This window comes from Nasonia vitripennis, assembly GCF_009193385.2.
Source record: "Nasonia vitripennis strain AsymCx chromosome 3 unlocalized genomic scaffold, Nvit_psr_1.1 chr3_random0003, whole genome shotgun sequence".
NCBI classification, from domain to species: domain Eukaryota; kingdom Metazoa; phylum Arthropoda; class Insecta; order Hymenoptera; family Pteromalidae; genus Nasonia; species Nasonia vitripennis.
Window position 1 is genome coordinate 284303 of NW_022279622.1, and position 19510 is coordinate 303812.

Here is a 19510-nt window from a genome sequence, read left to right on the forward strand (position 1 = left end):
TCTGGTGGTTTTATTTTCGCGTTGAGTTTTATGTACTACCGCCTTGTGCACGCTCCGGTGCTCGCTCTCGCTTTCATCACTGGAAAATTGGTCTATGATTGGCTTCTGATTTGTACGACTTTCTTTGAGCCGGTCTTCGCGCATTCTCAATATTAATTCAAGTTCTTCCTGGGACAGTTCGATCTTGCACACAGGTCGCTGAGCTGCGGGAATTACGATAGGTGCGATTTTTTTGTGAACTGTATTTTGCGCGTTACCGCCGTAGCTTCTCTGCCCAGGGCCGATGCTGTTCTGAGATCTACCTGCCCAAGGCCTATCGTCTATCCCGGTTTTCGGCAGGACTTGGCTTAGACCATTGCCAAGCGCGATGTTTTTTATTTCGAAGCAACTTGATACGCCGGACACGCATTTTTCGTTGATTGCGAGCCGTTCCTTCGCCGCGAGTGGGACCTCCATCTTATCGCAAATGTTAGTTCTTAAATTTAGCCGACCGAATTTTTCTTGTACTCCCGCTACCTCTACTACTCTTACTGCATTTTCCCGATTCGCGGCTGCGCTCCTGCAAGTTCTGCGTTCGCGTCGGTGTTACTAGGGTCTGCTACGTTTGATTCGGGGGCCTCTACGCTCGCGGCCGCTTCGTTCCCGGCTTCGTTCCCCCCGAGTTCGCCGGCGCGCGGAACCACTCGAAGGCCTGGAACGCCTCGTGCGGCGTACTGGGTCCCGACGGCGACTGGAACCTCGACAGCTGCAGCCTCGCCGAGGAGGGTTTGCTCAAGGACAGCGTGCTGCACTGCCTCTGCTCCAACCCCGGTACCTTCGCCGCCTTTCTCACAACTCGCGCCGAAAAGGTCAGTGCTAGCCTTTCTGGCTGTCGGCCAAATGCATTGTCTCTGCGAGGCGAGCAAAGTGCGAACTGGGCAGTCGAAGAGGAGCAACGCGCAATTTCGAGACGGCATCGATCGGGCGGTGGCATTATTGAATTTTCAAATTAATATCTCGAGCATGCCGGAAGCCGCTTGTATAAATTCTATCAAAGTTATATGTCTTATTGGAGAGCGCTCGATCGTCGAATCTATAGAAAGTCAAGTTCTATTTAACTTCTTTCCGGCGGAAAGAAGGCAACAGTGGCCCCTTCTCGAAGTAAGCCCCTTATGTACACGAGCTAGACTCGTAGAATGATCCAATTTGGTATATATAAGGAGCTTGGAAAATTAATCATACAATACGCACAATATAACTGTTTTACAAATATTTCCATAGTTTCTGTAGGAAATATAGTCTACGCATGCGTGAAAATAAGAATCGCAATTGCCGGAAGGATAATGCAATGCATCCTGCATACAAGGAAAAGCTTTCGAGCGCATGGTACTCCTGTAGCTGATGACTGATGGTGACCGCTGCAGGACCGGCTGGCTGCTGGCTGGGCTGGACGTTTTGCAGTCGCGCGTGTCGACGGCTGGTCCGCATCGACACTGTGCTGCGCGTGCAGGCTGGAGTGGAGGCGTTGGCCCAGGTGGGCTTTGTTGACCGAGATTGGCTTTGAGGAGTTGTCAACGCTCGCCGGCGGTTGCCTGGTGTTGGGCTGCCGCTCACTTGTTTTGAGCGACTTCTGAGCTGGGTGTTCGAGTGGCGTCTCCCAAGAGACAAAAAAAATTTTCTCTTTGAGCTCGTGCTTTCGACTTGCACGAGCCTCGGCGACTGAAGAAGCTCCTTGCTACTGTTATCTTTTGATGAAAATATTTAAAATTTTTGAACCGTCGAAAATATTCTAAGGTTTTGAATAACCGAAAATAATCTAAGTCCTGACAGAAGTTACACGTAAAAGTAAAAGTAAAAGCCCGACGCGACGTACCGGTCCGGATTCGGGCAGAACTTCCGCGTTGCTCTAATTTTTAAGAAATACTGTTTCCTCGGGCCTAGTGCTCTGGGCCTTTTATACCCAAAATCCTCCATGCCACCACCTTTGCATTCCTGTGACTGGTGTGTATGTGAGAGCGGAGAGACGGCCAATCAGAAGCCTCGAAAACTGCATATTTCTTTATATGGAGGTTGCTTATCTCTTTCTTCTAGTTCTTCTAGTCTCCTCGCGGTTCCACTTTGGCGTATAGGAGTAACTATGAGAGGACCGTTCGACCAATGACGGGGCTTGCACGTCGCATATCTCCTTATTTGGCGTGCTCCACTATAATATGGAGAGCATCCTCTTTCTTCTATGCTGCTGTAAAGACCGTACTAGATAGTAGGACGGGCTGCGCGAGTCTTAAAAATAATTATTTATTCGCGAGAACTTGCCTTCGGCTCGAGAGCCTGTTCTGTTACTGTAGTTACACGCGGACTATGGAATTGAGGATGTCCCGCGCTGCTAGTCTGCGCGGACGCATATTTTGCGTGCGGACGGTATTCTGTCCTCGACTGCGTTTGGCAGACGTGTAAGTGAGCTTTTCGGGAAGAGAGCGCTTTAGTCGAAAAGATGGAAACGCGTTGGAAGCATCTGTTTACGGTGTGCATAGCAGGACCGACAGGAGGTGGAAAAAGCAGGTTTCTGAAAAACTTTCTCGAGCATCTGCCGGAGATGTGCGATGCTCGCTTCGACAGGGTTCTGCTCTAATATACCGAGTGGCAAGAGACGTACCGCAGTGAATTCAAAGTTGGCGGGAGTGCTGCTGTACCTATCGAGTTTCGAGAGGGACTAACGCAGCGAATCGATTACTCCGTGGATACGGGAAAGAAAAAATTACTGATTCTCGACCACTTGATGCGAGAATCATCGAACGATATACTTAATCTGAGGTTTCTGCAGGAGGCTTACATAGACGCTACGCGCGGACCTCACTCGTATCTTTTTCTCGATCTAACTCAAGCGGCCGTGGACGAGTATAGGGTTCGCACGTGTATATTCCCAAACGACCATATTCAGTACGGCTACATGCCGAAATTCGGTAAAAAGTGAAAATACAAAATAGGTGTGCAGAGCTCTCGGCATAGACAGTAGGCGAGAAGCTATGTATGGCGCCAACAATATCGAAGAAGAAACAGGCTGGCTGTTGTATACCCGTGGCTGCGCTCAACACCAAGCATTTCAACAGAAAACGAGTAGCTGTACTGAACGCTCTTTGTCACACGGACGGCCAAAAACGTACGGCTCTTTTACGCACAGCCGACAAGAGACTCGTGCGTTGCATATGCGAGTGCGCTTTGAATATCTTGCAAGGTGTAATCAAAATCAAAGACTCGCATAAATGACGACTTAAAAAGCACAAAAACGTGCTGAGAAAATTGACGATTTGCAATAATAAGAAATCTGTCAGCGATTGGCAGAAAAAGAAACGAGTTCTCGTACAGCACGTTGGTGCCTTTTTGCCACTTCTACTCGCACCTATTATCGGGGCTCTTGTCACGAAGTTATTTAATTCAAAGTCAGCAGCAGCGGAAGACTAAAATGATGTGTTTGAAGATATGTTTCGCGCATGCAAAACGTTCAGTCAGCAGCAGCAGCACCACCACCAGTAGTAAACGAGTCGTGTGAAAACTTTGTTCAAACGTGCGGCGACAATCTCTCGAGACTCGATTCCGAGATGCACACAACTTTACATTCGAATAAATTTACAGATGAGCGTGAAAAATGTCAAATCTATTTACAAGAACTGCGGCGATATCTGTTTTTCAAAGATTCCGAACGTTACGCTGAACACGATTACGAGCGCGACGTCGACGAAATAGAGGCCACATCGGCACCAATGACTGAAGAAATTATACTCGACAGCGTGTCCAAGAGTTACGCTCAAAAAGCGCGCCCGTATATACGAGTGGCTTAGTAATCAAGACGCCTATACTCTTCACAGACCCGTTAAGCGTAAATTTCCGCGATTAAGTTACAACGTGAGCAACATTGACGACGTATGGGAGTGCGATTTGCTTCAATTAACCACGATCAAAGAGCACAACGACGGATACTGTTACCTACTCGTAGTGGTGGATGTATTGACTAAACACCCGTGGCTGGAGCCTCTACGCGATAAAACTACAGCCAACGTCACCGCAGCCTTCGGACGAATACTCGAACGCAGCGACGGTTACGTCCCGATACTCTTACAATCCGACAAGGTTAAGGAGTTTGTAGGCTCGACGTTTCAGGAATTTTTGAAAAAACGCGACATCAAATTCTGTACAGCTCGAAACCCCGATATCAAAGCGGCTGTGGTGGAAAGACTGAGCCGTACTGTACGCAAACGAATGTGGCGATACTTTTCTCACAATAACACGCAACGTTACATCGACGTGGTGCCGAAAATCATCAAGTCTTACAATCATACGCAACACAGCGGTACAAAGATGCGCCCCTGTGACGTGAGCATCTACAATGCTGCGAAAGCGCGCGAAAATTTAGCGAAAAGAGCTCGTCTGCAATCGACACAAGAATCGCGAAAAGATGGCGTCAGGTGTAATCAATAAATACAAGCCAGAATCTTACGTACTGATTAGTCGCACGAAAAATACTTTCGAGAAGGGATACGAAAAAAACTTTAGCGAGAAAGTTTCCAAGATTAAGCGCATATCCAACAGACAGCAGTTACCAACGTTTATCCTGGAAGGTTTGAACGGCGAGGAGATTGACGGCTTTTCCATCTCGAGGAGCTCGCTCACGTTGGCACAAAACGCATGTCGGACGCTGCTGAGCAATTCAAAATAGAACGCGTAATTCGTACAAAGGATCGTGGCTCGAAGAAGCAGCTACTCGTCAAGTTAAAAATTTCAATAAAATATAAGAAAATACAAAAATTTGGGCTTTAATAAGCTATAACTTTATACGATTTCAGTATTTTACAAAATCCCACACTCACTCCGTAGAGCGATGTCTAATGAACAGAACAAGCCTTGGTTTGGTACAATTCATTGATCCGTTTAGTCTAAATCCTGCGGTACTCAAAAAATAGCATGTTTTACACTGCAGCAGTTTTTAAGAGAATATATTTATTGAGACATATATAAAAAATTATTTCTACAGTTTTTTACATTATAATATTAAATTAAATAATTACTTTACAATTTGGCATAAAAAATCATTCAGTTTTACAAAAAACAAGACATTATTGTAATATCTATTTTAAGGTGGTTAGGTCCCCTTAAACAGTCGAAAAGACAAAACGACGATCGGCTCTAGCAAAAAACGCAAACAACATACGGCAGGACGGAAGAAGAGAGTTACGAGAAAAACGAAGAGGAGGCCTAAAAAGTGCAGTACTCAGCAGCAGCAGCAGAGTTTGAGAAGTGTTACGGATATTTTTAGTCCTAGGCGTATTTAGTTTGGGGTAAAAATGGCATTTTTACATTCTCACTCGACGGAATGCATGTCCAGCGAGCTGGATCTTTTCACGCTTCCAGCCACCCAAACGTCCATTGAAAGCAGCAGCTTTCTGCATTATAAGCCTGTGTCGTCTCTTAGCGACGATGTCGACGCACCATTGGAATTTGTCGTGCAGGCAGGTAGCGAGCATTACTTTGATCTGGCTCACACTATGCTTCATGTTCAAGCTAAAATCGTACCCGCTGACGAGGCTACCGCAACGACCGAAGACCTTAAAGTCGGACCGATCAACAATTTCATGCATTCAATGTTCAATCAGATTGACGTTTTTTTTTCAATCAGAAAATTGTTCCGCCTAATAACGCCTATCCTTACAGAGCGTACATCGAGACGCTTCTCAACTACGCTCCGGCTACTAAAGAGTCACATCTTACAGCGAGTCTGTGGTACGACGACACGAGTGGCGGTTTCGATTCGCCAGCTAATGCGGTGAGCACTGCCACAACACCTATATTCGTGAACAAAGGACTGGAAAATCGCAAATATTTTACACAGAATCGACGATACTTTGACATGATTGGACATCTATATCACGATCTCTTTAATCAGGATAAAATGCTGATTAATGGCGTAGAAATGCGCGTACATCTAGTGAGGAGTAAGGATGCTTTATGTCTGATGGGCGCGACAGCCGACGGAAAATTCAAACTCAGCATCAAAGAAGACTCATAGTTCGCAGAGTAAAAATCAGTCCTGGAGTTTACTCTTCACTCGGGAATATTGGGCGATTCGATCGACAACGTTATACACGGACAGCTGCCAAAGAGAATAATCTTGGGCTTTGTGGAAAACAAAGCATTCAACGGAAACCGCGCGTTAAACCATTTTAATTTTCAACACTTCTCTATAAATTATATTTTTCTCTGACGGCGTACGAATTCCAAGCAAATCTTTGCAGCTACGTTTCACGGGTCTCGACAAACTCTACATTGACGCTTTTCAAACATTTTACACGGGCACAGGCGTGCATTTTCTCAACGAAGGTTTTGGCATCAATCGCTACAACTATTACAAAGGCAATTTTTTGACGGCCTTCGATCTCACTCTTGATTTATCGGCACACTGTGCCACACATTGGAATCTCGTGCGCTCGGGTAGCATACGCATAGAAGTGAGATTTGAGACGGCTCTTCTCACTGCTATCAACTGTATCGTTTTATTTTAGCCGCCGAATCGTAACGGATTTTAGCGCTTGGTGCACACGCATACTCGATCGCAGCGCCTCAAAACAAAATTTTTTTTTGATTTGCGCTTCATAAGGCGAGCGCGCTGACAGTCTACAGTTAGTCTCCCTCTCGAAACAGCCAGCACCTAACGTACTCGAGCAGCAACAGCGTCATCATGATCATGACGGACTACGTGATCGATATTAAAGGCTTTCGGGATATAAATAAAAAATTTATTCCCAAAGAAGTCGGAGTTTTATCTCTTCAGAGCCGTATAGTTGGTCATTGGATCATTCGCGCGCCGTGCAGTTTTATCGAATTACCCGCGGATATGCAGCAGACGAATAATTACTGCACTCTCGATGTACACGGTCTAGAGTGGCACGACGGAGATATCTCCTTCAAGAATCTGCGTCGTAATCTGTGCAACTTGGTGAAAGACGCGCGCCGTTTATACGTGCGTGGCCAGGCAAAAGTTTTTGAAAAAAGTAGTGGCTCGAAGAATCATCAATTTAGAAGATTTTAGTGCGACTTCGTTTGACGAACTCTCTATGTAATTCCCTAATGTCTTGCTGTGCACCAGCCATGGTATCAAGAAATTCGAGAACAAGAAAAATTTTTGCGCACTGCGTCGAGCCTATCAAATCAGAAGGTGGATACACTCAATCGTTGCCAGTCCTCATCGAAGCGACCCGTACGACGTAAATAGCCAAATTATGTACCAAGCTATATTAGATTACGATCAGCTGCAGATGGAGAGATATCACTATCCCGCAAGATTTCGTGCTAGCGACGTTGTGGACGCAATTAAAAAAGAAGCTGACGAGAAAAAAGACGGTGCGGTAGAAGAAGAGTACGTAGATGCACCATCAACATGAATACGCGTCAAATAATCACAGCTATTAGAAGATTAAAAGCCGATTCAATAGGTGTTTACGCTGCTGATCACGTTCCGAAATTGCTATCCACACCGACAGCTATTGTAACGAATCTCGACACGTCCGATCAGCCAGGATCACACTGGGTTGCCATCTTCATAGATAAAAATGGATACGGAATTTACTTTGACAGCTACGGAGTTGCACCCGTATCAAAGCATCATCTTGATCGACTCGGAAAAAACTGCACGCGATTCGACTGGAATAAAAAACAAGTGCAGAGCGTCGTCTCTAAAGTATGTGGCGAGCACTGCATTGTTTCTATATCATATGCGTAGTGGCATTTCTCTGCGAAAATATCTACGTTTTTTTTTCATCAGACTTTGTCAAGAATGACGCATTAGCCGTTAAGTTTTATCGAAGGCTCATGAGAAGAATGCAAAATAAAACAATGCGTCATCGCCATCATCGAGTCAACGCATTCCCATGCACGAGTTCTACAGGACGGGGTTACTGTAATCAGATCTGCACAGCCAAGACCGGATGTTTGTTATCTGAGCAGTTTATACAAACGTACTAGGTGTGACGGTTGCGTTAAACAAAACAACTTCTATCGATATCAAACGTGTCTCGTTTCACTATGGAATGTAAATACTGTAACGGCCGTTTCTAGAAAGAACTGCGACTCGTTGACGCTCGCTCTTTGTCGTCCCATTCTTTATAAAGGAGTCGTGGCGCAGTCGCCAGTCATCAGTCGTACGAACACTCTTGTCAAGTAGACCTCGTGTGTAAAAAACTTTGGAATGGATTCAGCAGCAGCAACAGCACCAAGTGCCGAGTCTTGGAAAAATAAGCCGATCACCTGCAACTTGTTGTGCTCGACGACGTACGCGCTAAACAAATCAAACTGCAAGCGTGCAACCATAGGCCTGGAGTATTACGGCGGTTACTACAGAGCAGTGTTGAAAATTTGTGCCAATGGATCGCCAGCCAAGTATGTGACACTCGACACACACAGCTGGGAAGTGATCAAAGATCAGATGGAGGCTATGGGTGCATATCTGAATCACTCCTTCACGTTTTACCAGGATTTTGGAAATCTTAGCAAGATCCTCCTTCCAAATCACGATGTCACATTCACAAACAGCTTCGGAGCAAGGGCGATCGGCATCGACGAGAGGCCAACACTAACATCAGCACCTACAGCAGAAATGACAACCCACAACGGTCAGCAGTTCATCAGCAGTGTCGGCGGCGGCTGCGGCGACGGCGATGACGAGGAAACACAACAGCATCCACCTGAACAGCCTGCGTGCAAGAAGCAGAAAAAGTACGAGAGTCCGCCTAGTGTAATTATGCATCAACAAACGTTCGCGGGCTTAAGACAGGTAAAAGAGAGCATCGATTTGCGTTTTAAACAGCTCGAGGAGCTTTCGGAATTAGTTAATCGCGGCGTGAACTCAATTTTAGATTATATAAAAGACGCTTTGAAAAGAGAAGAGACTGAACTATGCCGTGAAATTTTGAAAAATATAAACTCGTTCAAACAATAAGTGTCGCCCTTCATAAATATAAAATCGACGAAATTGTCAAGACAAACTTAAATTTTGCCACTGTAAGCGTCAACGTTTTAGATGTAGTTTTAACAGAAATCTATGCGTTTGGCTTAGCCAGAATCGCAAAAGATGTGTACGTCGTTATGTTTCCGCTATAACTTTTTTTATTCATTTCCTATCGTTAGTTTCTAAGCTGTAAATATGCTTTATTGTTCTACGCACACACACACACACGCGCGCATAAATATATCATGTATTCAATTTTTACTGTTTTATTAAATAAATATAAGAGTGTATCAAACAAAAATTTCTCTATTTTAATGTGTACAAATCCCATCAATGAATCCCAAAGCTGAAATTTAGAGTAGGCTTTGCGGCACCGTGTAGTAGGAAATACATGTTACATATTATTACATCGCAGAAAGGATCAGAGTCGGCGCTAGGGCATTAAAAGCCAAACAGCAGGTATACGCGAGCGACAGGTAGACGGCGGCTTTGGAGGACGCGCGCGAGTATGGCGTAGAGAGTGGAAAGAGAGAAGCGGGTCCGGTACAGCAGCGGCGGGAGCCACCGCGCCAGAGCTCAGGGGCTACTATAGTGTAAAAGGAGAGGGGGCTACGGGCTGGTATAGCGAGAATCGCGCACGTGCGTTCGAGCTCGGGGCCGGTATGGAGTACAGAGCGAGATAGAGAGAGAGAGAGAGAGAGAGAGAGAGAGAGAGAGAGAGAGAGAGAGAGAGAGAGGGCTGGCATCGTATGCGTGATATAGCTTTTGTTTAAAAATTATTTATAATTATTTATAAATAAACAAATAAGTCACCCATCGATGACAGACTTTTTGTTTATGACAGTACCGGTCGTAAATTATGTTTATTAACCTTATCAGTTACTGTTGATATAAACATGGGCTTCTGTTTACATAAACAACTGGCGCCACCCACGGGACTGGTGACATCACTCTAGGCCACGCTCAGTCTCTCCATACCAGCCCATATACTACTCGCAACGAACAAAAGGTGAATCCGCACGACGCGGATTGAGCGCGCGCGCGCAACATCCGCAAGATTACAATGCTCGATTACAACATCCAGTTGAAAAATTTTAGAGACATGATGCCAGGAGTTACATTTTTACAAAAACTGCTTTTACGCGAAAATACGTCAGATGATAATTTATGCATTTCAGTATTTCAAGCAACTTTCAATCACGATGATTATTTTGTATGTGCAGTAGTTTTTGAGATATTTTTAAAAAACCATGAATTTGCCATTATTATTGATAAATACAAACAGAGAAACTATTTGCTAGGTGGAAAACCAAGTTATTTTCAATAAGCGCGATAAATAGAACCAAATCGAGTTGAAAAATCCAGGGGACAATCAAAAAACCGCTGCCAATTCATTGGCACGTAGCTTCCTCCAACTAAATTTATAGGTCCAATAATTTAAATATTACTTTTGTAACACAAGCACGATTTTCGTGTTTTTCCGACCTATTTAGCGGGACTAAAGTAACTTTTTTCAGACCGGCAAGCAAAAAATTGTTTGCCTGCTGGGCGTTTTTCATTTTTTTTGCCAGCAAATGCTGGATTTGCGTGCAAAACGCCCGCTAAAATTTTTCGGAAAATTTTTCAGATAATATTTATAAATATATATATATATATATATATATATATATATATATATATATATATATATATATATATATATATATATATATATATATATATATATATATATATGAAAAAGTTGCATCAGTCCCACTCAATATGCCAAAAAAACGCAAAAATCCATACTTGTGTTACAAAAAATATGGTGTGCACCATGGGCTAGGTAGACTTTTTGGCCTCGTGTGGTTGCAAACTCCACACTCGGTTTCAAAAAGCCTACTTTACGCCCTTGGTACACAATATATTATTAGAGGAACCAAAGATCTGAGAAAAATCGGTTTTTACATTTTAGCTCTTTACTTGAGAACCGCTCGACGAAATCGTTTAAAATTTTAGCAGCAAATAGCTTTTTTTATGGTGAATCACTAAGCATTTAACTACATTGTTTTAGAGATACGAGGAATCAAAAAATTTTCAAAAAAAAAATTGATACCTTGATATCTTAACCCATTAACGTCCAAAACAGAGAAATCGTAACTCTGTTTTCAACCGTAAATCTATCACATATTCCACGAATATATTCAAAGCAAACATACTTTTTCTGAAGTATTTTTTTCTCTACTTTCCATTTCTGGTATCAGAATTGCGTATTTTTCACTCAAAAATCCAATATGGCGACGTTTAAAAGAAAAAATGCAAAATTTCGATACTTTTTTTTTTAAATCCAATTTCTTGTTGTGTTAACGTTGAGGACGGAACTTTATTTTTCAACTATGAGTGCATAAATGAGTTGTACTTTAAATTCAGTTTGGTCCCGAATCCAGAAATTCAATATTGCGGCTCGAAAACGGCGCCTGAAGCGCAAAATTTTGCCCAAATTTTCACGAATTTTTTTCTCGAATATAATGCATTCGACGAAAAAATCAATAAGAATAAAAAGTGCTTAGAATCAATCAAGGAATATGTCTAAATTTTTTCACTGAGTTTTGAGCAACTTTTTTATTTTTGCCAATTGGCAATTTATGACAAATTGGAAAAATTCATCGAATCGTCTCGAAAAAATTCAGATATACTTCTTGGTCAATTCTAAGTACTTTTTATTCTCTAACTTTTTCTTATATAACACTTTGTTTTTGAGTAAAAAATTTGAGTTATGCAACTTTTGGAATTGTTTCATAAACTATATTGAATTCTCAATCGAAAAAGTCTGAATTTAATTACTATATTCAATTTGCCGAATTTTGCCAAAAGCTTTTGTAATGTTTTTATCTGAATTTCAAAATAGTGAATCATCATTGAATGTTCATAAATCGATTTTGAAGAATCTTTAGTTTTTTCACTCTTTGTCTACTATACTGCTAGTGTTCTAAATATTAGCGTTAATATTTTACTTGTTTATTTAGCTTTTCAAGTTTTAAAATTGTAATGGCTCCAAAACGCCGGAGAAATGTAAGAGCTCAATCAGAGTCTGAAGAAGATTATTCTGATGATAACGATGATCATAATATTTTGGTACCTAATCCAGATGATTCGGGCAGTTCTGGTCAGAGTGACGAAGATTCTGGTTCTAAATCTATTGATAACTTATTACTGAGTACATACGCAGAAACTTCTAATAATTATACGAATAATCAATCTAAATTGGAAAATGAATATATTTATAAATGGATTTTTCAATGCGAAAATCATATCATCTGGAATGTGACAGATACTCGGGCACAAATTTGAAGTAAATTTGCTCATAATTGACCAAAAAGTGCATATGGAACAAAACATTTTAAAGTTTTTGATTTTTTTTGAATTTCAAAAAATCTTAAGAATTTTAAGGTTTTTGATTTTTTACTCAAAAACAAAGCGTTATATAAGAAAAAGTTAGAGAATAAAAAGTACTTAGAATTGACCAAGAAGTATATCTGAATTTTTTCGAGACGATTCGATGAATTTTTCCAATTTGTCATAAATTGCCAATTGGCAAAAATAAAAAAGTTGCTCAAAACTCAGTGAAAAAATTTAGACATATTCCTTGATTGATTCTAAGCACTTTTTATTCTTATTGATTTTTTCGTCGAATGCATTATATTCGTGAAAAAAATTCGTGAAAGTTTGGGCAAAATTTTGCGCTTCAGGCACCATTTTCTAGCCGCCATATTGAATTTCTGGATTCGGGACCAAACTGAATTTAAAGTACAACTCATTTATGCACTCATAGTTGAAAAATAAAGTTCCGTCCTCAACGTTAACACAACAAGAAATTGGATTTAAAAAAAAAAAGTATCGAAATTTTGCATTTTTTCTTTTAAACGTCGCCATATTGGATTTTTGAGTGAAAAATACGCAATTCTGATACCAGAAATGGAAAGTTGAGAAAAAAATACTTCAGAAAAAGTATGTTTGCTTTGAATATATCCGTGGAATATGTGATAGATTTACGGTTGAAAACAGAGTTACGATTTCTCTGTTTTGGACGTTAATGGGTTAAGAACCATAGGGGTTTGAAAGCTGTGCAGTGAACTTAGCCAAAACACATAAAATATCTACTTTTTCCCAATATCTCAAGTGCAATAAGGCCTTTTTACGTCCGTAATCAAGGCACAAATAAATTCATTTTTTTCAGTTTTCGATCTATTACTATAAAAATAAGTAGTCAAATCACTTGAAATTTTAATTTTAAGTTTCAGAGATATGAATTTAAAAAAAAAATCATCTTTTTCATTTTATCTGCCGAACAAAGCAGTCTATCCCGAGGACCAAACGAGGAAAAGTAGGTAATTTTATTCTCTTTCAAATGCATTATAGCTGAATTGTTTGTAATAATGGGATGATTGAAAAAAACGCAAAATAGTGTTTTTTAAAAAATAGCCATAAAAAAATAATTGAGAAAATAAAAAATAACTGTTTTTCCCGAATTCAGAATCTAAAAATAGATATGCATGTTAAATTTATTGATATTGACGGAGTAGTTCCAGAAATATTACGCTTTACATACACACACACACACATCTACACACACACACATCTATACGAACATTTTTTAAAAACACTTGATTTGAACTTCTAACACACCAACAAAATATTGTAATAAGGTGAATTTAATATTATTTATGCAATGATTCTAGTATGAATGTTTCCAGAGGATAATTTTTAAATTTGATTTGTATATAATTCTTGGTACAATAGTCAGAATTGTCATAATCGGCATACCGCAGAATACTAAAATATTCTCAGTTAACCTCTTCGAATTGAGGGGAATTTTGGGGTGTTTATTGAATACTTTAGCCTCGGGGTAAGTCTCGGGCCTCGGCGTAACCCTAGGCGTTACCTTAGCCCCATGACAGTTGTACGGCGGCTTTACTGTGTCTGTATCATGGCTGTCCTATAGCTGCACCCTAGCTTATTTGCTGTATTGCCACGGTATGCGCCCTAATATTGCCGTGGTTCATATTGTGACTTTATGACTGAAGTTAGTCGCTCATGTTTTCAAGACATTGCAGGCTTCGGCTTGAATTCAAATTTTATACGCATATTTCTTACTGTGAGATAATACACGTTTTTAAATATAAAAATATTTAGAGCATAAAATAAAAAAATAAAATATCCTAATTAATTCTTTTTTGCAGCTTGCACAATGGAGTTATACAGTTATGGGATTACCGTATGTGCACTTTACTTGAGAAATTTGATGAGCACGATGGACCTGTAAGAGGTATCTGTTTTCACAGTCAACAACCTATATTTGTTTCTGGTGGAGATGATTATAAGATTAAAGTATGGAATTACAAACAACGTAGATGTATTTTTACATTACTTGGTCATTTAGATTATATAAGAACTACTGTTTTTCATTACGAATATCCATGGATTTTAAGTTCATCAGATGATCAAACAATAAGAATATGGAATTGGCAAAGCCGAACATGTATTTGCGTTTTAACTGGCCACAATCATTATGTTATGTGCGCTCAATTTCATCCTTCTGAAGATATCATAGTGTCGGCTTCTTTAGATCAAACTGTAAGAGTCTGGGATATTTCAGGTTTAAGAAAAAAAAATGTGGCGCCCGGACCTAGTGGATTAGATGATCATTTAAAGAATCCTGGTTCAACAGATTTATTTGGACAAGCTGATGCTGTAGTGAAACACGTTTTAGAAGGCCATGATCGTGGAGTAAACTGGGCATGTTTTCATCCAACTCTACCTTTGATCGTTTCAGGTGCTGATGACCGCCAAATAAAAATGTGGCGCATGAATGATGCCAAAGCTTGGGAAGTCGATACATGTCGTGGCCATTATAATAATGTATCATGTGTTCTATTTCATCCACGTCAAGATATTATATTATCAAACTCCGAAGATAAAAGTATACGTATTTGGGATATGACTAAACGTACATGTCTTCATACATTTCGACGTGAACACGAGCGATTTTGGGTACTTGCAGCCCACCCGACGTTAAATCTGTTTGCTGCTGGGCATGATTCAGGTATGATTATATTTAAATTAGAAAGAGAACGTCCAGCATATACTGTTCACGGAAATATATTATTTTACATAAAAGAACGGTTTTTGAGAAAACTTGATTTTATTACTTCAAAGGATACTTCAGTTATGCAAATAAGGGGTAGTGGTAAAATCCCAGCTTTCAACATGTCTTATAACCAAGCAGAAAATGCATTGCTTGTATGTACACGATCGCCAAATATTGATAATAGCACGTATGATTTATATATATTACCCAATGAAGGAGACAGTAGTATTGAACCAGAAACAAAGCGAGCATCGGGAATAATGGCATTGTGGATAGCTAGAAACCGATTTGCTGTTCTCGATCGTCATGTCAGCACTCACACTGTAAGTTAACATTTTTTTTATAGTATACATTTTGCAAACTATTTGTTAATACGTTATAAAAATTGTCTGAATTTGCAAAATATTAAAGTAAAAAAAGATTTTCATAACACGTGCATCGAAAACGCACTTTTCGCCTACGAAAAAGTGGAGCAAAAGTCGAGTTTTTCAAGCCTGGGCGAAAAGCCGTTTCGTTTTAGTGTTTTTGTGTGTATATGTACATATCGACCCTCCTAACGAAGACTGGCACCACTCAGCTAACTGCGAACTCTAACTCATTTCACGACATCTAACGAATGCTCGCACGAAAACCGAGATTGCCGCGATGACTAGCTCGTTAAGAAACCTTTGCATCGAATAGTAGTACGTGTTGCGAGCTTGCGACGAAAACGAAAACTCTCTGTTTTCCATGCGGCGAAAACTAACTCCAAAACCGGGTTTCAGACGAAGAGAAGCACGCTCTGTCGTCTATGCGTGAAAATGAAATTCGAATGGTAAAAATCGGACGAAATTTAGTTATTGTGCTAGTAATTTCACGCCCCGATAAATATATATAGATATACTTGTATACTTGTCAAATATACATATAAATATTATCCGATTTTTATCATTCGAATTTCATTTAAATCGGTATTTTTTGCATATTAAAAAGTGTTCTACAAAGTTTTGTGTATAATGCGGCATTTGCAATGTGAAAATAAGGAAGACCCTTTGAGTCTCGTAGCGACCCTCATAAACACGCATAGACGACAGAGCTTGCTTCTCTTCGTCTAAAACCCGGTTTTGGAGTTAGTTTTCGCCGCATGAAAGACAGAGAGTTTTCGTTTTCGTTGTAAGCTCGCAACATGTACTACTATTCGATGCAAATGTTTCTTGTAATACTATTCGATGCAAATGTTTCTTAGCGAGCTAGTCATCGCAGCAATCTCGGTTTTCGTGCGATTCTTCATTACAAGCCCTCATTTCATTCTTCTTTCTGTCACAAAATAACTTTCGGTGCTGGCGTTCGCGGTTGTCCCGAAACGCGTGCGAGTCTTCATTAGGAGCGTCGATATAAACACACCCAAAAACCTATATATACAATTTCAAAATTTTTAAAATTTTGCTTTTTCAGGCAGGCTAAAAAGAGAGCTATTGGTGCCCTAATTATAAAAAGTATGGTACACAACAAGGGCCGAATTGGTTTTTTTAGATATTTCACGCTATTTTCGACCAATTGGGCTAAAATTTTAAGTTCTTTCTCGCACAAACTAAAAAAATATTTTTATCCATCATGATCCTCTTCATCGTTTTAAAATGCGGGCACAATTTGTTGAATTTTTGCATGTAATTTTTGAATAAAAATGTTGATGTGATGCGATTCTCTCTGAGAGACTCTGGTCAATCGGGCTCAACAATTTTTTACTGTCCTATTTCTAAGTCATTATTTGCGTAATAAATTGCTACCCTATGCATATAAATTACAGGATTATAATCACGTAAATTATTTTAGTTATTTGTTTATTAGTAGGTTTTACTTCTTCTACGGTGAGACGGCGGGCCCACCTGGTAGGTAAGAGAGCAGTAACCGATAACTTGCCGATATCGGCAAGTTACCGACCACTTGGCGCTAGCGTCGACTATGCAATAATCCACTTGAGCGCAGGTAGATGGCGTGCGCGTATAAAGCACTGGAGATAGGGATAGCCCCGGGTATATAAGGAGCTCCACTGCGCTGACGGAGTCATTCTCTGATATCTCTGCTCTCTGATACATCAACCAGACCGAAAGAATGAACTGCTGATCTCATCTACCAACCAATCGTCCGGATACTTAGTATGCAACGAGCATAGCGCTATCGAAAGGTTATCCGGGGGATTATCCCTCTCTCGAACTAGAATATCAGTTTGCGATCTTCTGTACATTATGCACGAATATATATATTATTCTCTTTTCTAATTAGAGTTTTTTCAACCTGATTTCATCCACCTCCCACCCCTTCGTCTTACTCTTTCATGGACAGGACTGTCGATCCTCGCTTTGACTGAGCCGGTAACACATAGATGTGGACGTGAGATAGTGGTTCCTCCTTAGCATCTCCTTATTGCGCAGACCATTGATCATCACCCGTAGTGTTGGATAATCCTTGGTCATTTACTACATTCGTCGGGTGTGCTTCTATCTTCCTTAAGATAGTTCACCGACTGCAGTGGTGCTCAATCAGGGTTTTTATTAGAAAATTCCTTTTTGAAGATATTATACAGTGTTATCTAATGTCAAAACCTTACGATTCATAGTATCAAACATTAGAATGGTGATATAAATTGTTTAGAGTACAAAATACTCTCAAAACTTGTAAGAGGTAGAAACACTGCGCACCTGTATAGGAATACTGATAGCATTGGATGAAAACATTGAATGGTTGTATCTTTAAAAAAAGCCTCGTTTGCTCTATCCAACATTTTTTCCATGATTTGTATTGCTATTTTACACCATAAGATAGTTTTTTAAAAATATTCTAAGAAAACTCTTTTCGCAATGTAACTAAACATCCTCAAAATTTAGACTCGGTATAGGCTACCCATGTTAAAATACAAAGTTTTAAGGTCCAATATCTCTAAAAATAATGTCGCTTGGGGGCTAGAAAAAATACCACGTTGTAGAGGACACTTAATTGAACATGTAAACAAACTTAACAACTACTCGGGCATAGAACTTACACGCGGTTCGCGGCTAACAGAAACCGGACCGCATCAACAGCTGAAGGACAGTGCTCAGTCCATGAGTCTACCGAAAGCACACTTGATAAACCAACATTCGGAAAATGTACTTCTTTGAGCCATGTTTTAAAATTATCTAAAATAAGACGAATTTCAAATTTTAGTAATTTTGAATAGAATACAAATTAAAACAAAAAAATAATGACTAATAATAACACGGGGTGCCGTCTGAATCATAATTATTTGAATACGTCTAATATGAAATAATACCTGAAGTTCATTCTCATGATTTAGAAGCCATTGCATAAATGTTAGCTAGTCTGAACAACTCTTGCGATACAACTGGCCCGAATTCACCAGTTTTTTTTTCAGAACGATAAAAAAATAAGCTATAGATTGCGCCAAGCATTCTACTTGCCTTTCTCCTTCGATTGCTAATGTGCGGACAGAATGGACTTCTAACTAAAGTCCAATTTGATCTAAATCATAAACATTTAAAATTCCTTTTTCTTTTATTTTGGCTTTAATAACAAATTTATCAGCGTTTTTTGTAAATAATCTGGTTCTTCTATTGTTTTTTTCGGTAGTAAATTTATTAATGTTTCTTCCAATAATTCTATGGGCTCTCTTTAAATTTTGTACCCAATGTTTTGATGCTTTGAAACGAAAATCTTCATGATCAATATCCTTTTGTGCTAGCAGGTCTCATTTCTGTAAATATGTATCATGGATAATTTGTCCAACATCAACAGCAGCTTTGAAATTTTCTAACACAAATGAAAAAAATTCTAGCTATTTCTTCTCTATAAGTTTCTCCTTTATTCAGAGTGTTTGCCAATCGTTTTGATTGTGTTATTATGTTACTTTTCGAAATCTATTTTGTACGGTTTTTAAATTTAATTTTTTATTAACACCACTCCTCCAAAACTCTACTGTCCTTGCTTTATAATCATGATCTAGTTCTTCAACGTCTGATGTGCACTGGTAGAAAGTTTCGTACTATCTCTTTCATCATCTTCTACAACCTGCATTTGAATATCTTTACAAGGTTCTGCAAAATCAAGAAATTCATCCTCAACAACATCAAATTCATTAAATTCATGTATAGAGTTCAATAAAATTGGTTCAGTATGTAACACCCCGTACAGGCTCCGCATAAAATTATAAATTATATTTTAAACTAATTTTCGTGGAACAAAATTTTAGATTTTACGCGAGTATCTCGCGCTCCCCCACTCTTCATTCAAACGCTCCGGGTCAGCTGAGCTCACAGCAGCATAACGCCAGCAGCGCCACGAGCCAGCGAGCAGAAGCAGCGTTAGAGCGCGGAGAGCGCGCAACACACTATATATACCTGTATATATTGAGCGGCGAGCGCAGCGGCGCAAGAGGA

General features: G+C 39.9%; 1 protein-coding gene across 2 annotated transcripts in view; it reads left to right on the forward strand.

Annotated features, from left to right (window-relative positions):
- LOC100116669 (coatomer subunit alpha) overlaps positions 1-19510 on the forward strand; it is a 93485-nt gene that overhangs the window by 25274 nt on the left and 48701 nt on the right. For both annotated transcript variants that reach the window (XR_512087.4, XM_008206483.4), the window contains exon 2: positions 14191-15421. Coding sequence is in view for 1 of the 2 variants with exons in the window: in XM_008206483.4 (XP_008204705.1) it covers positions 14191-15421 (1231 nt within the window). In the remaining variant the exon portion in view is untranslated. The remainder of the gene's footprint in view (positions 1-14190; positions 15422-19510) is intronic.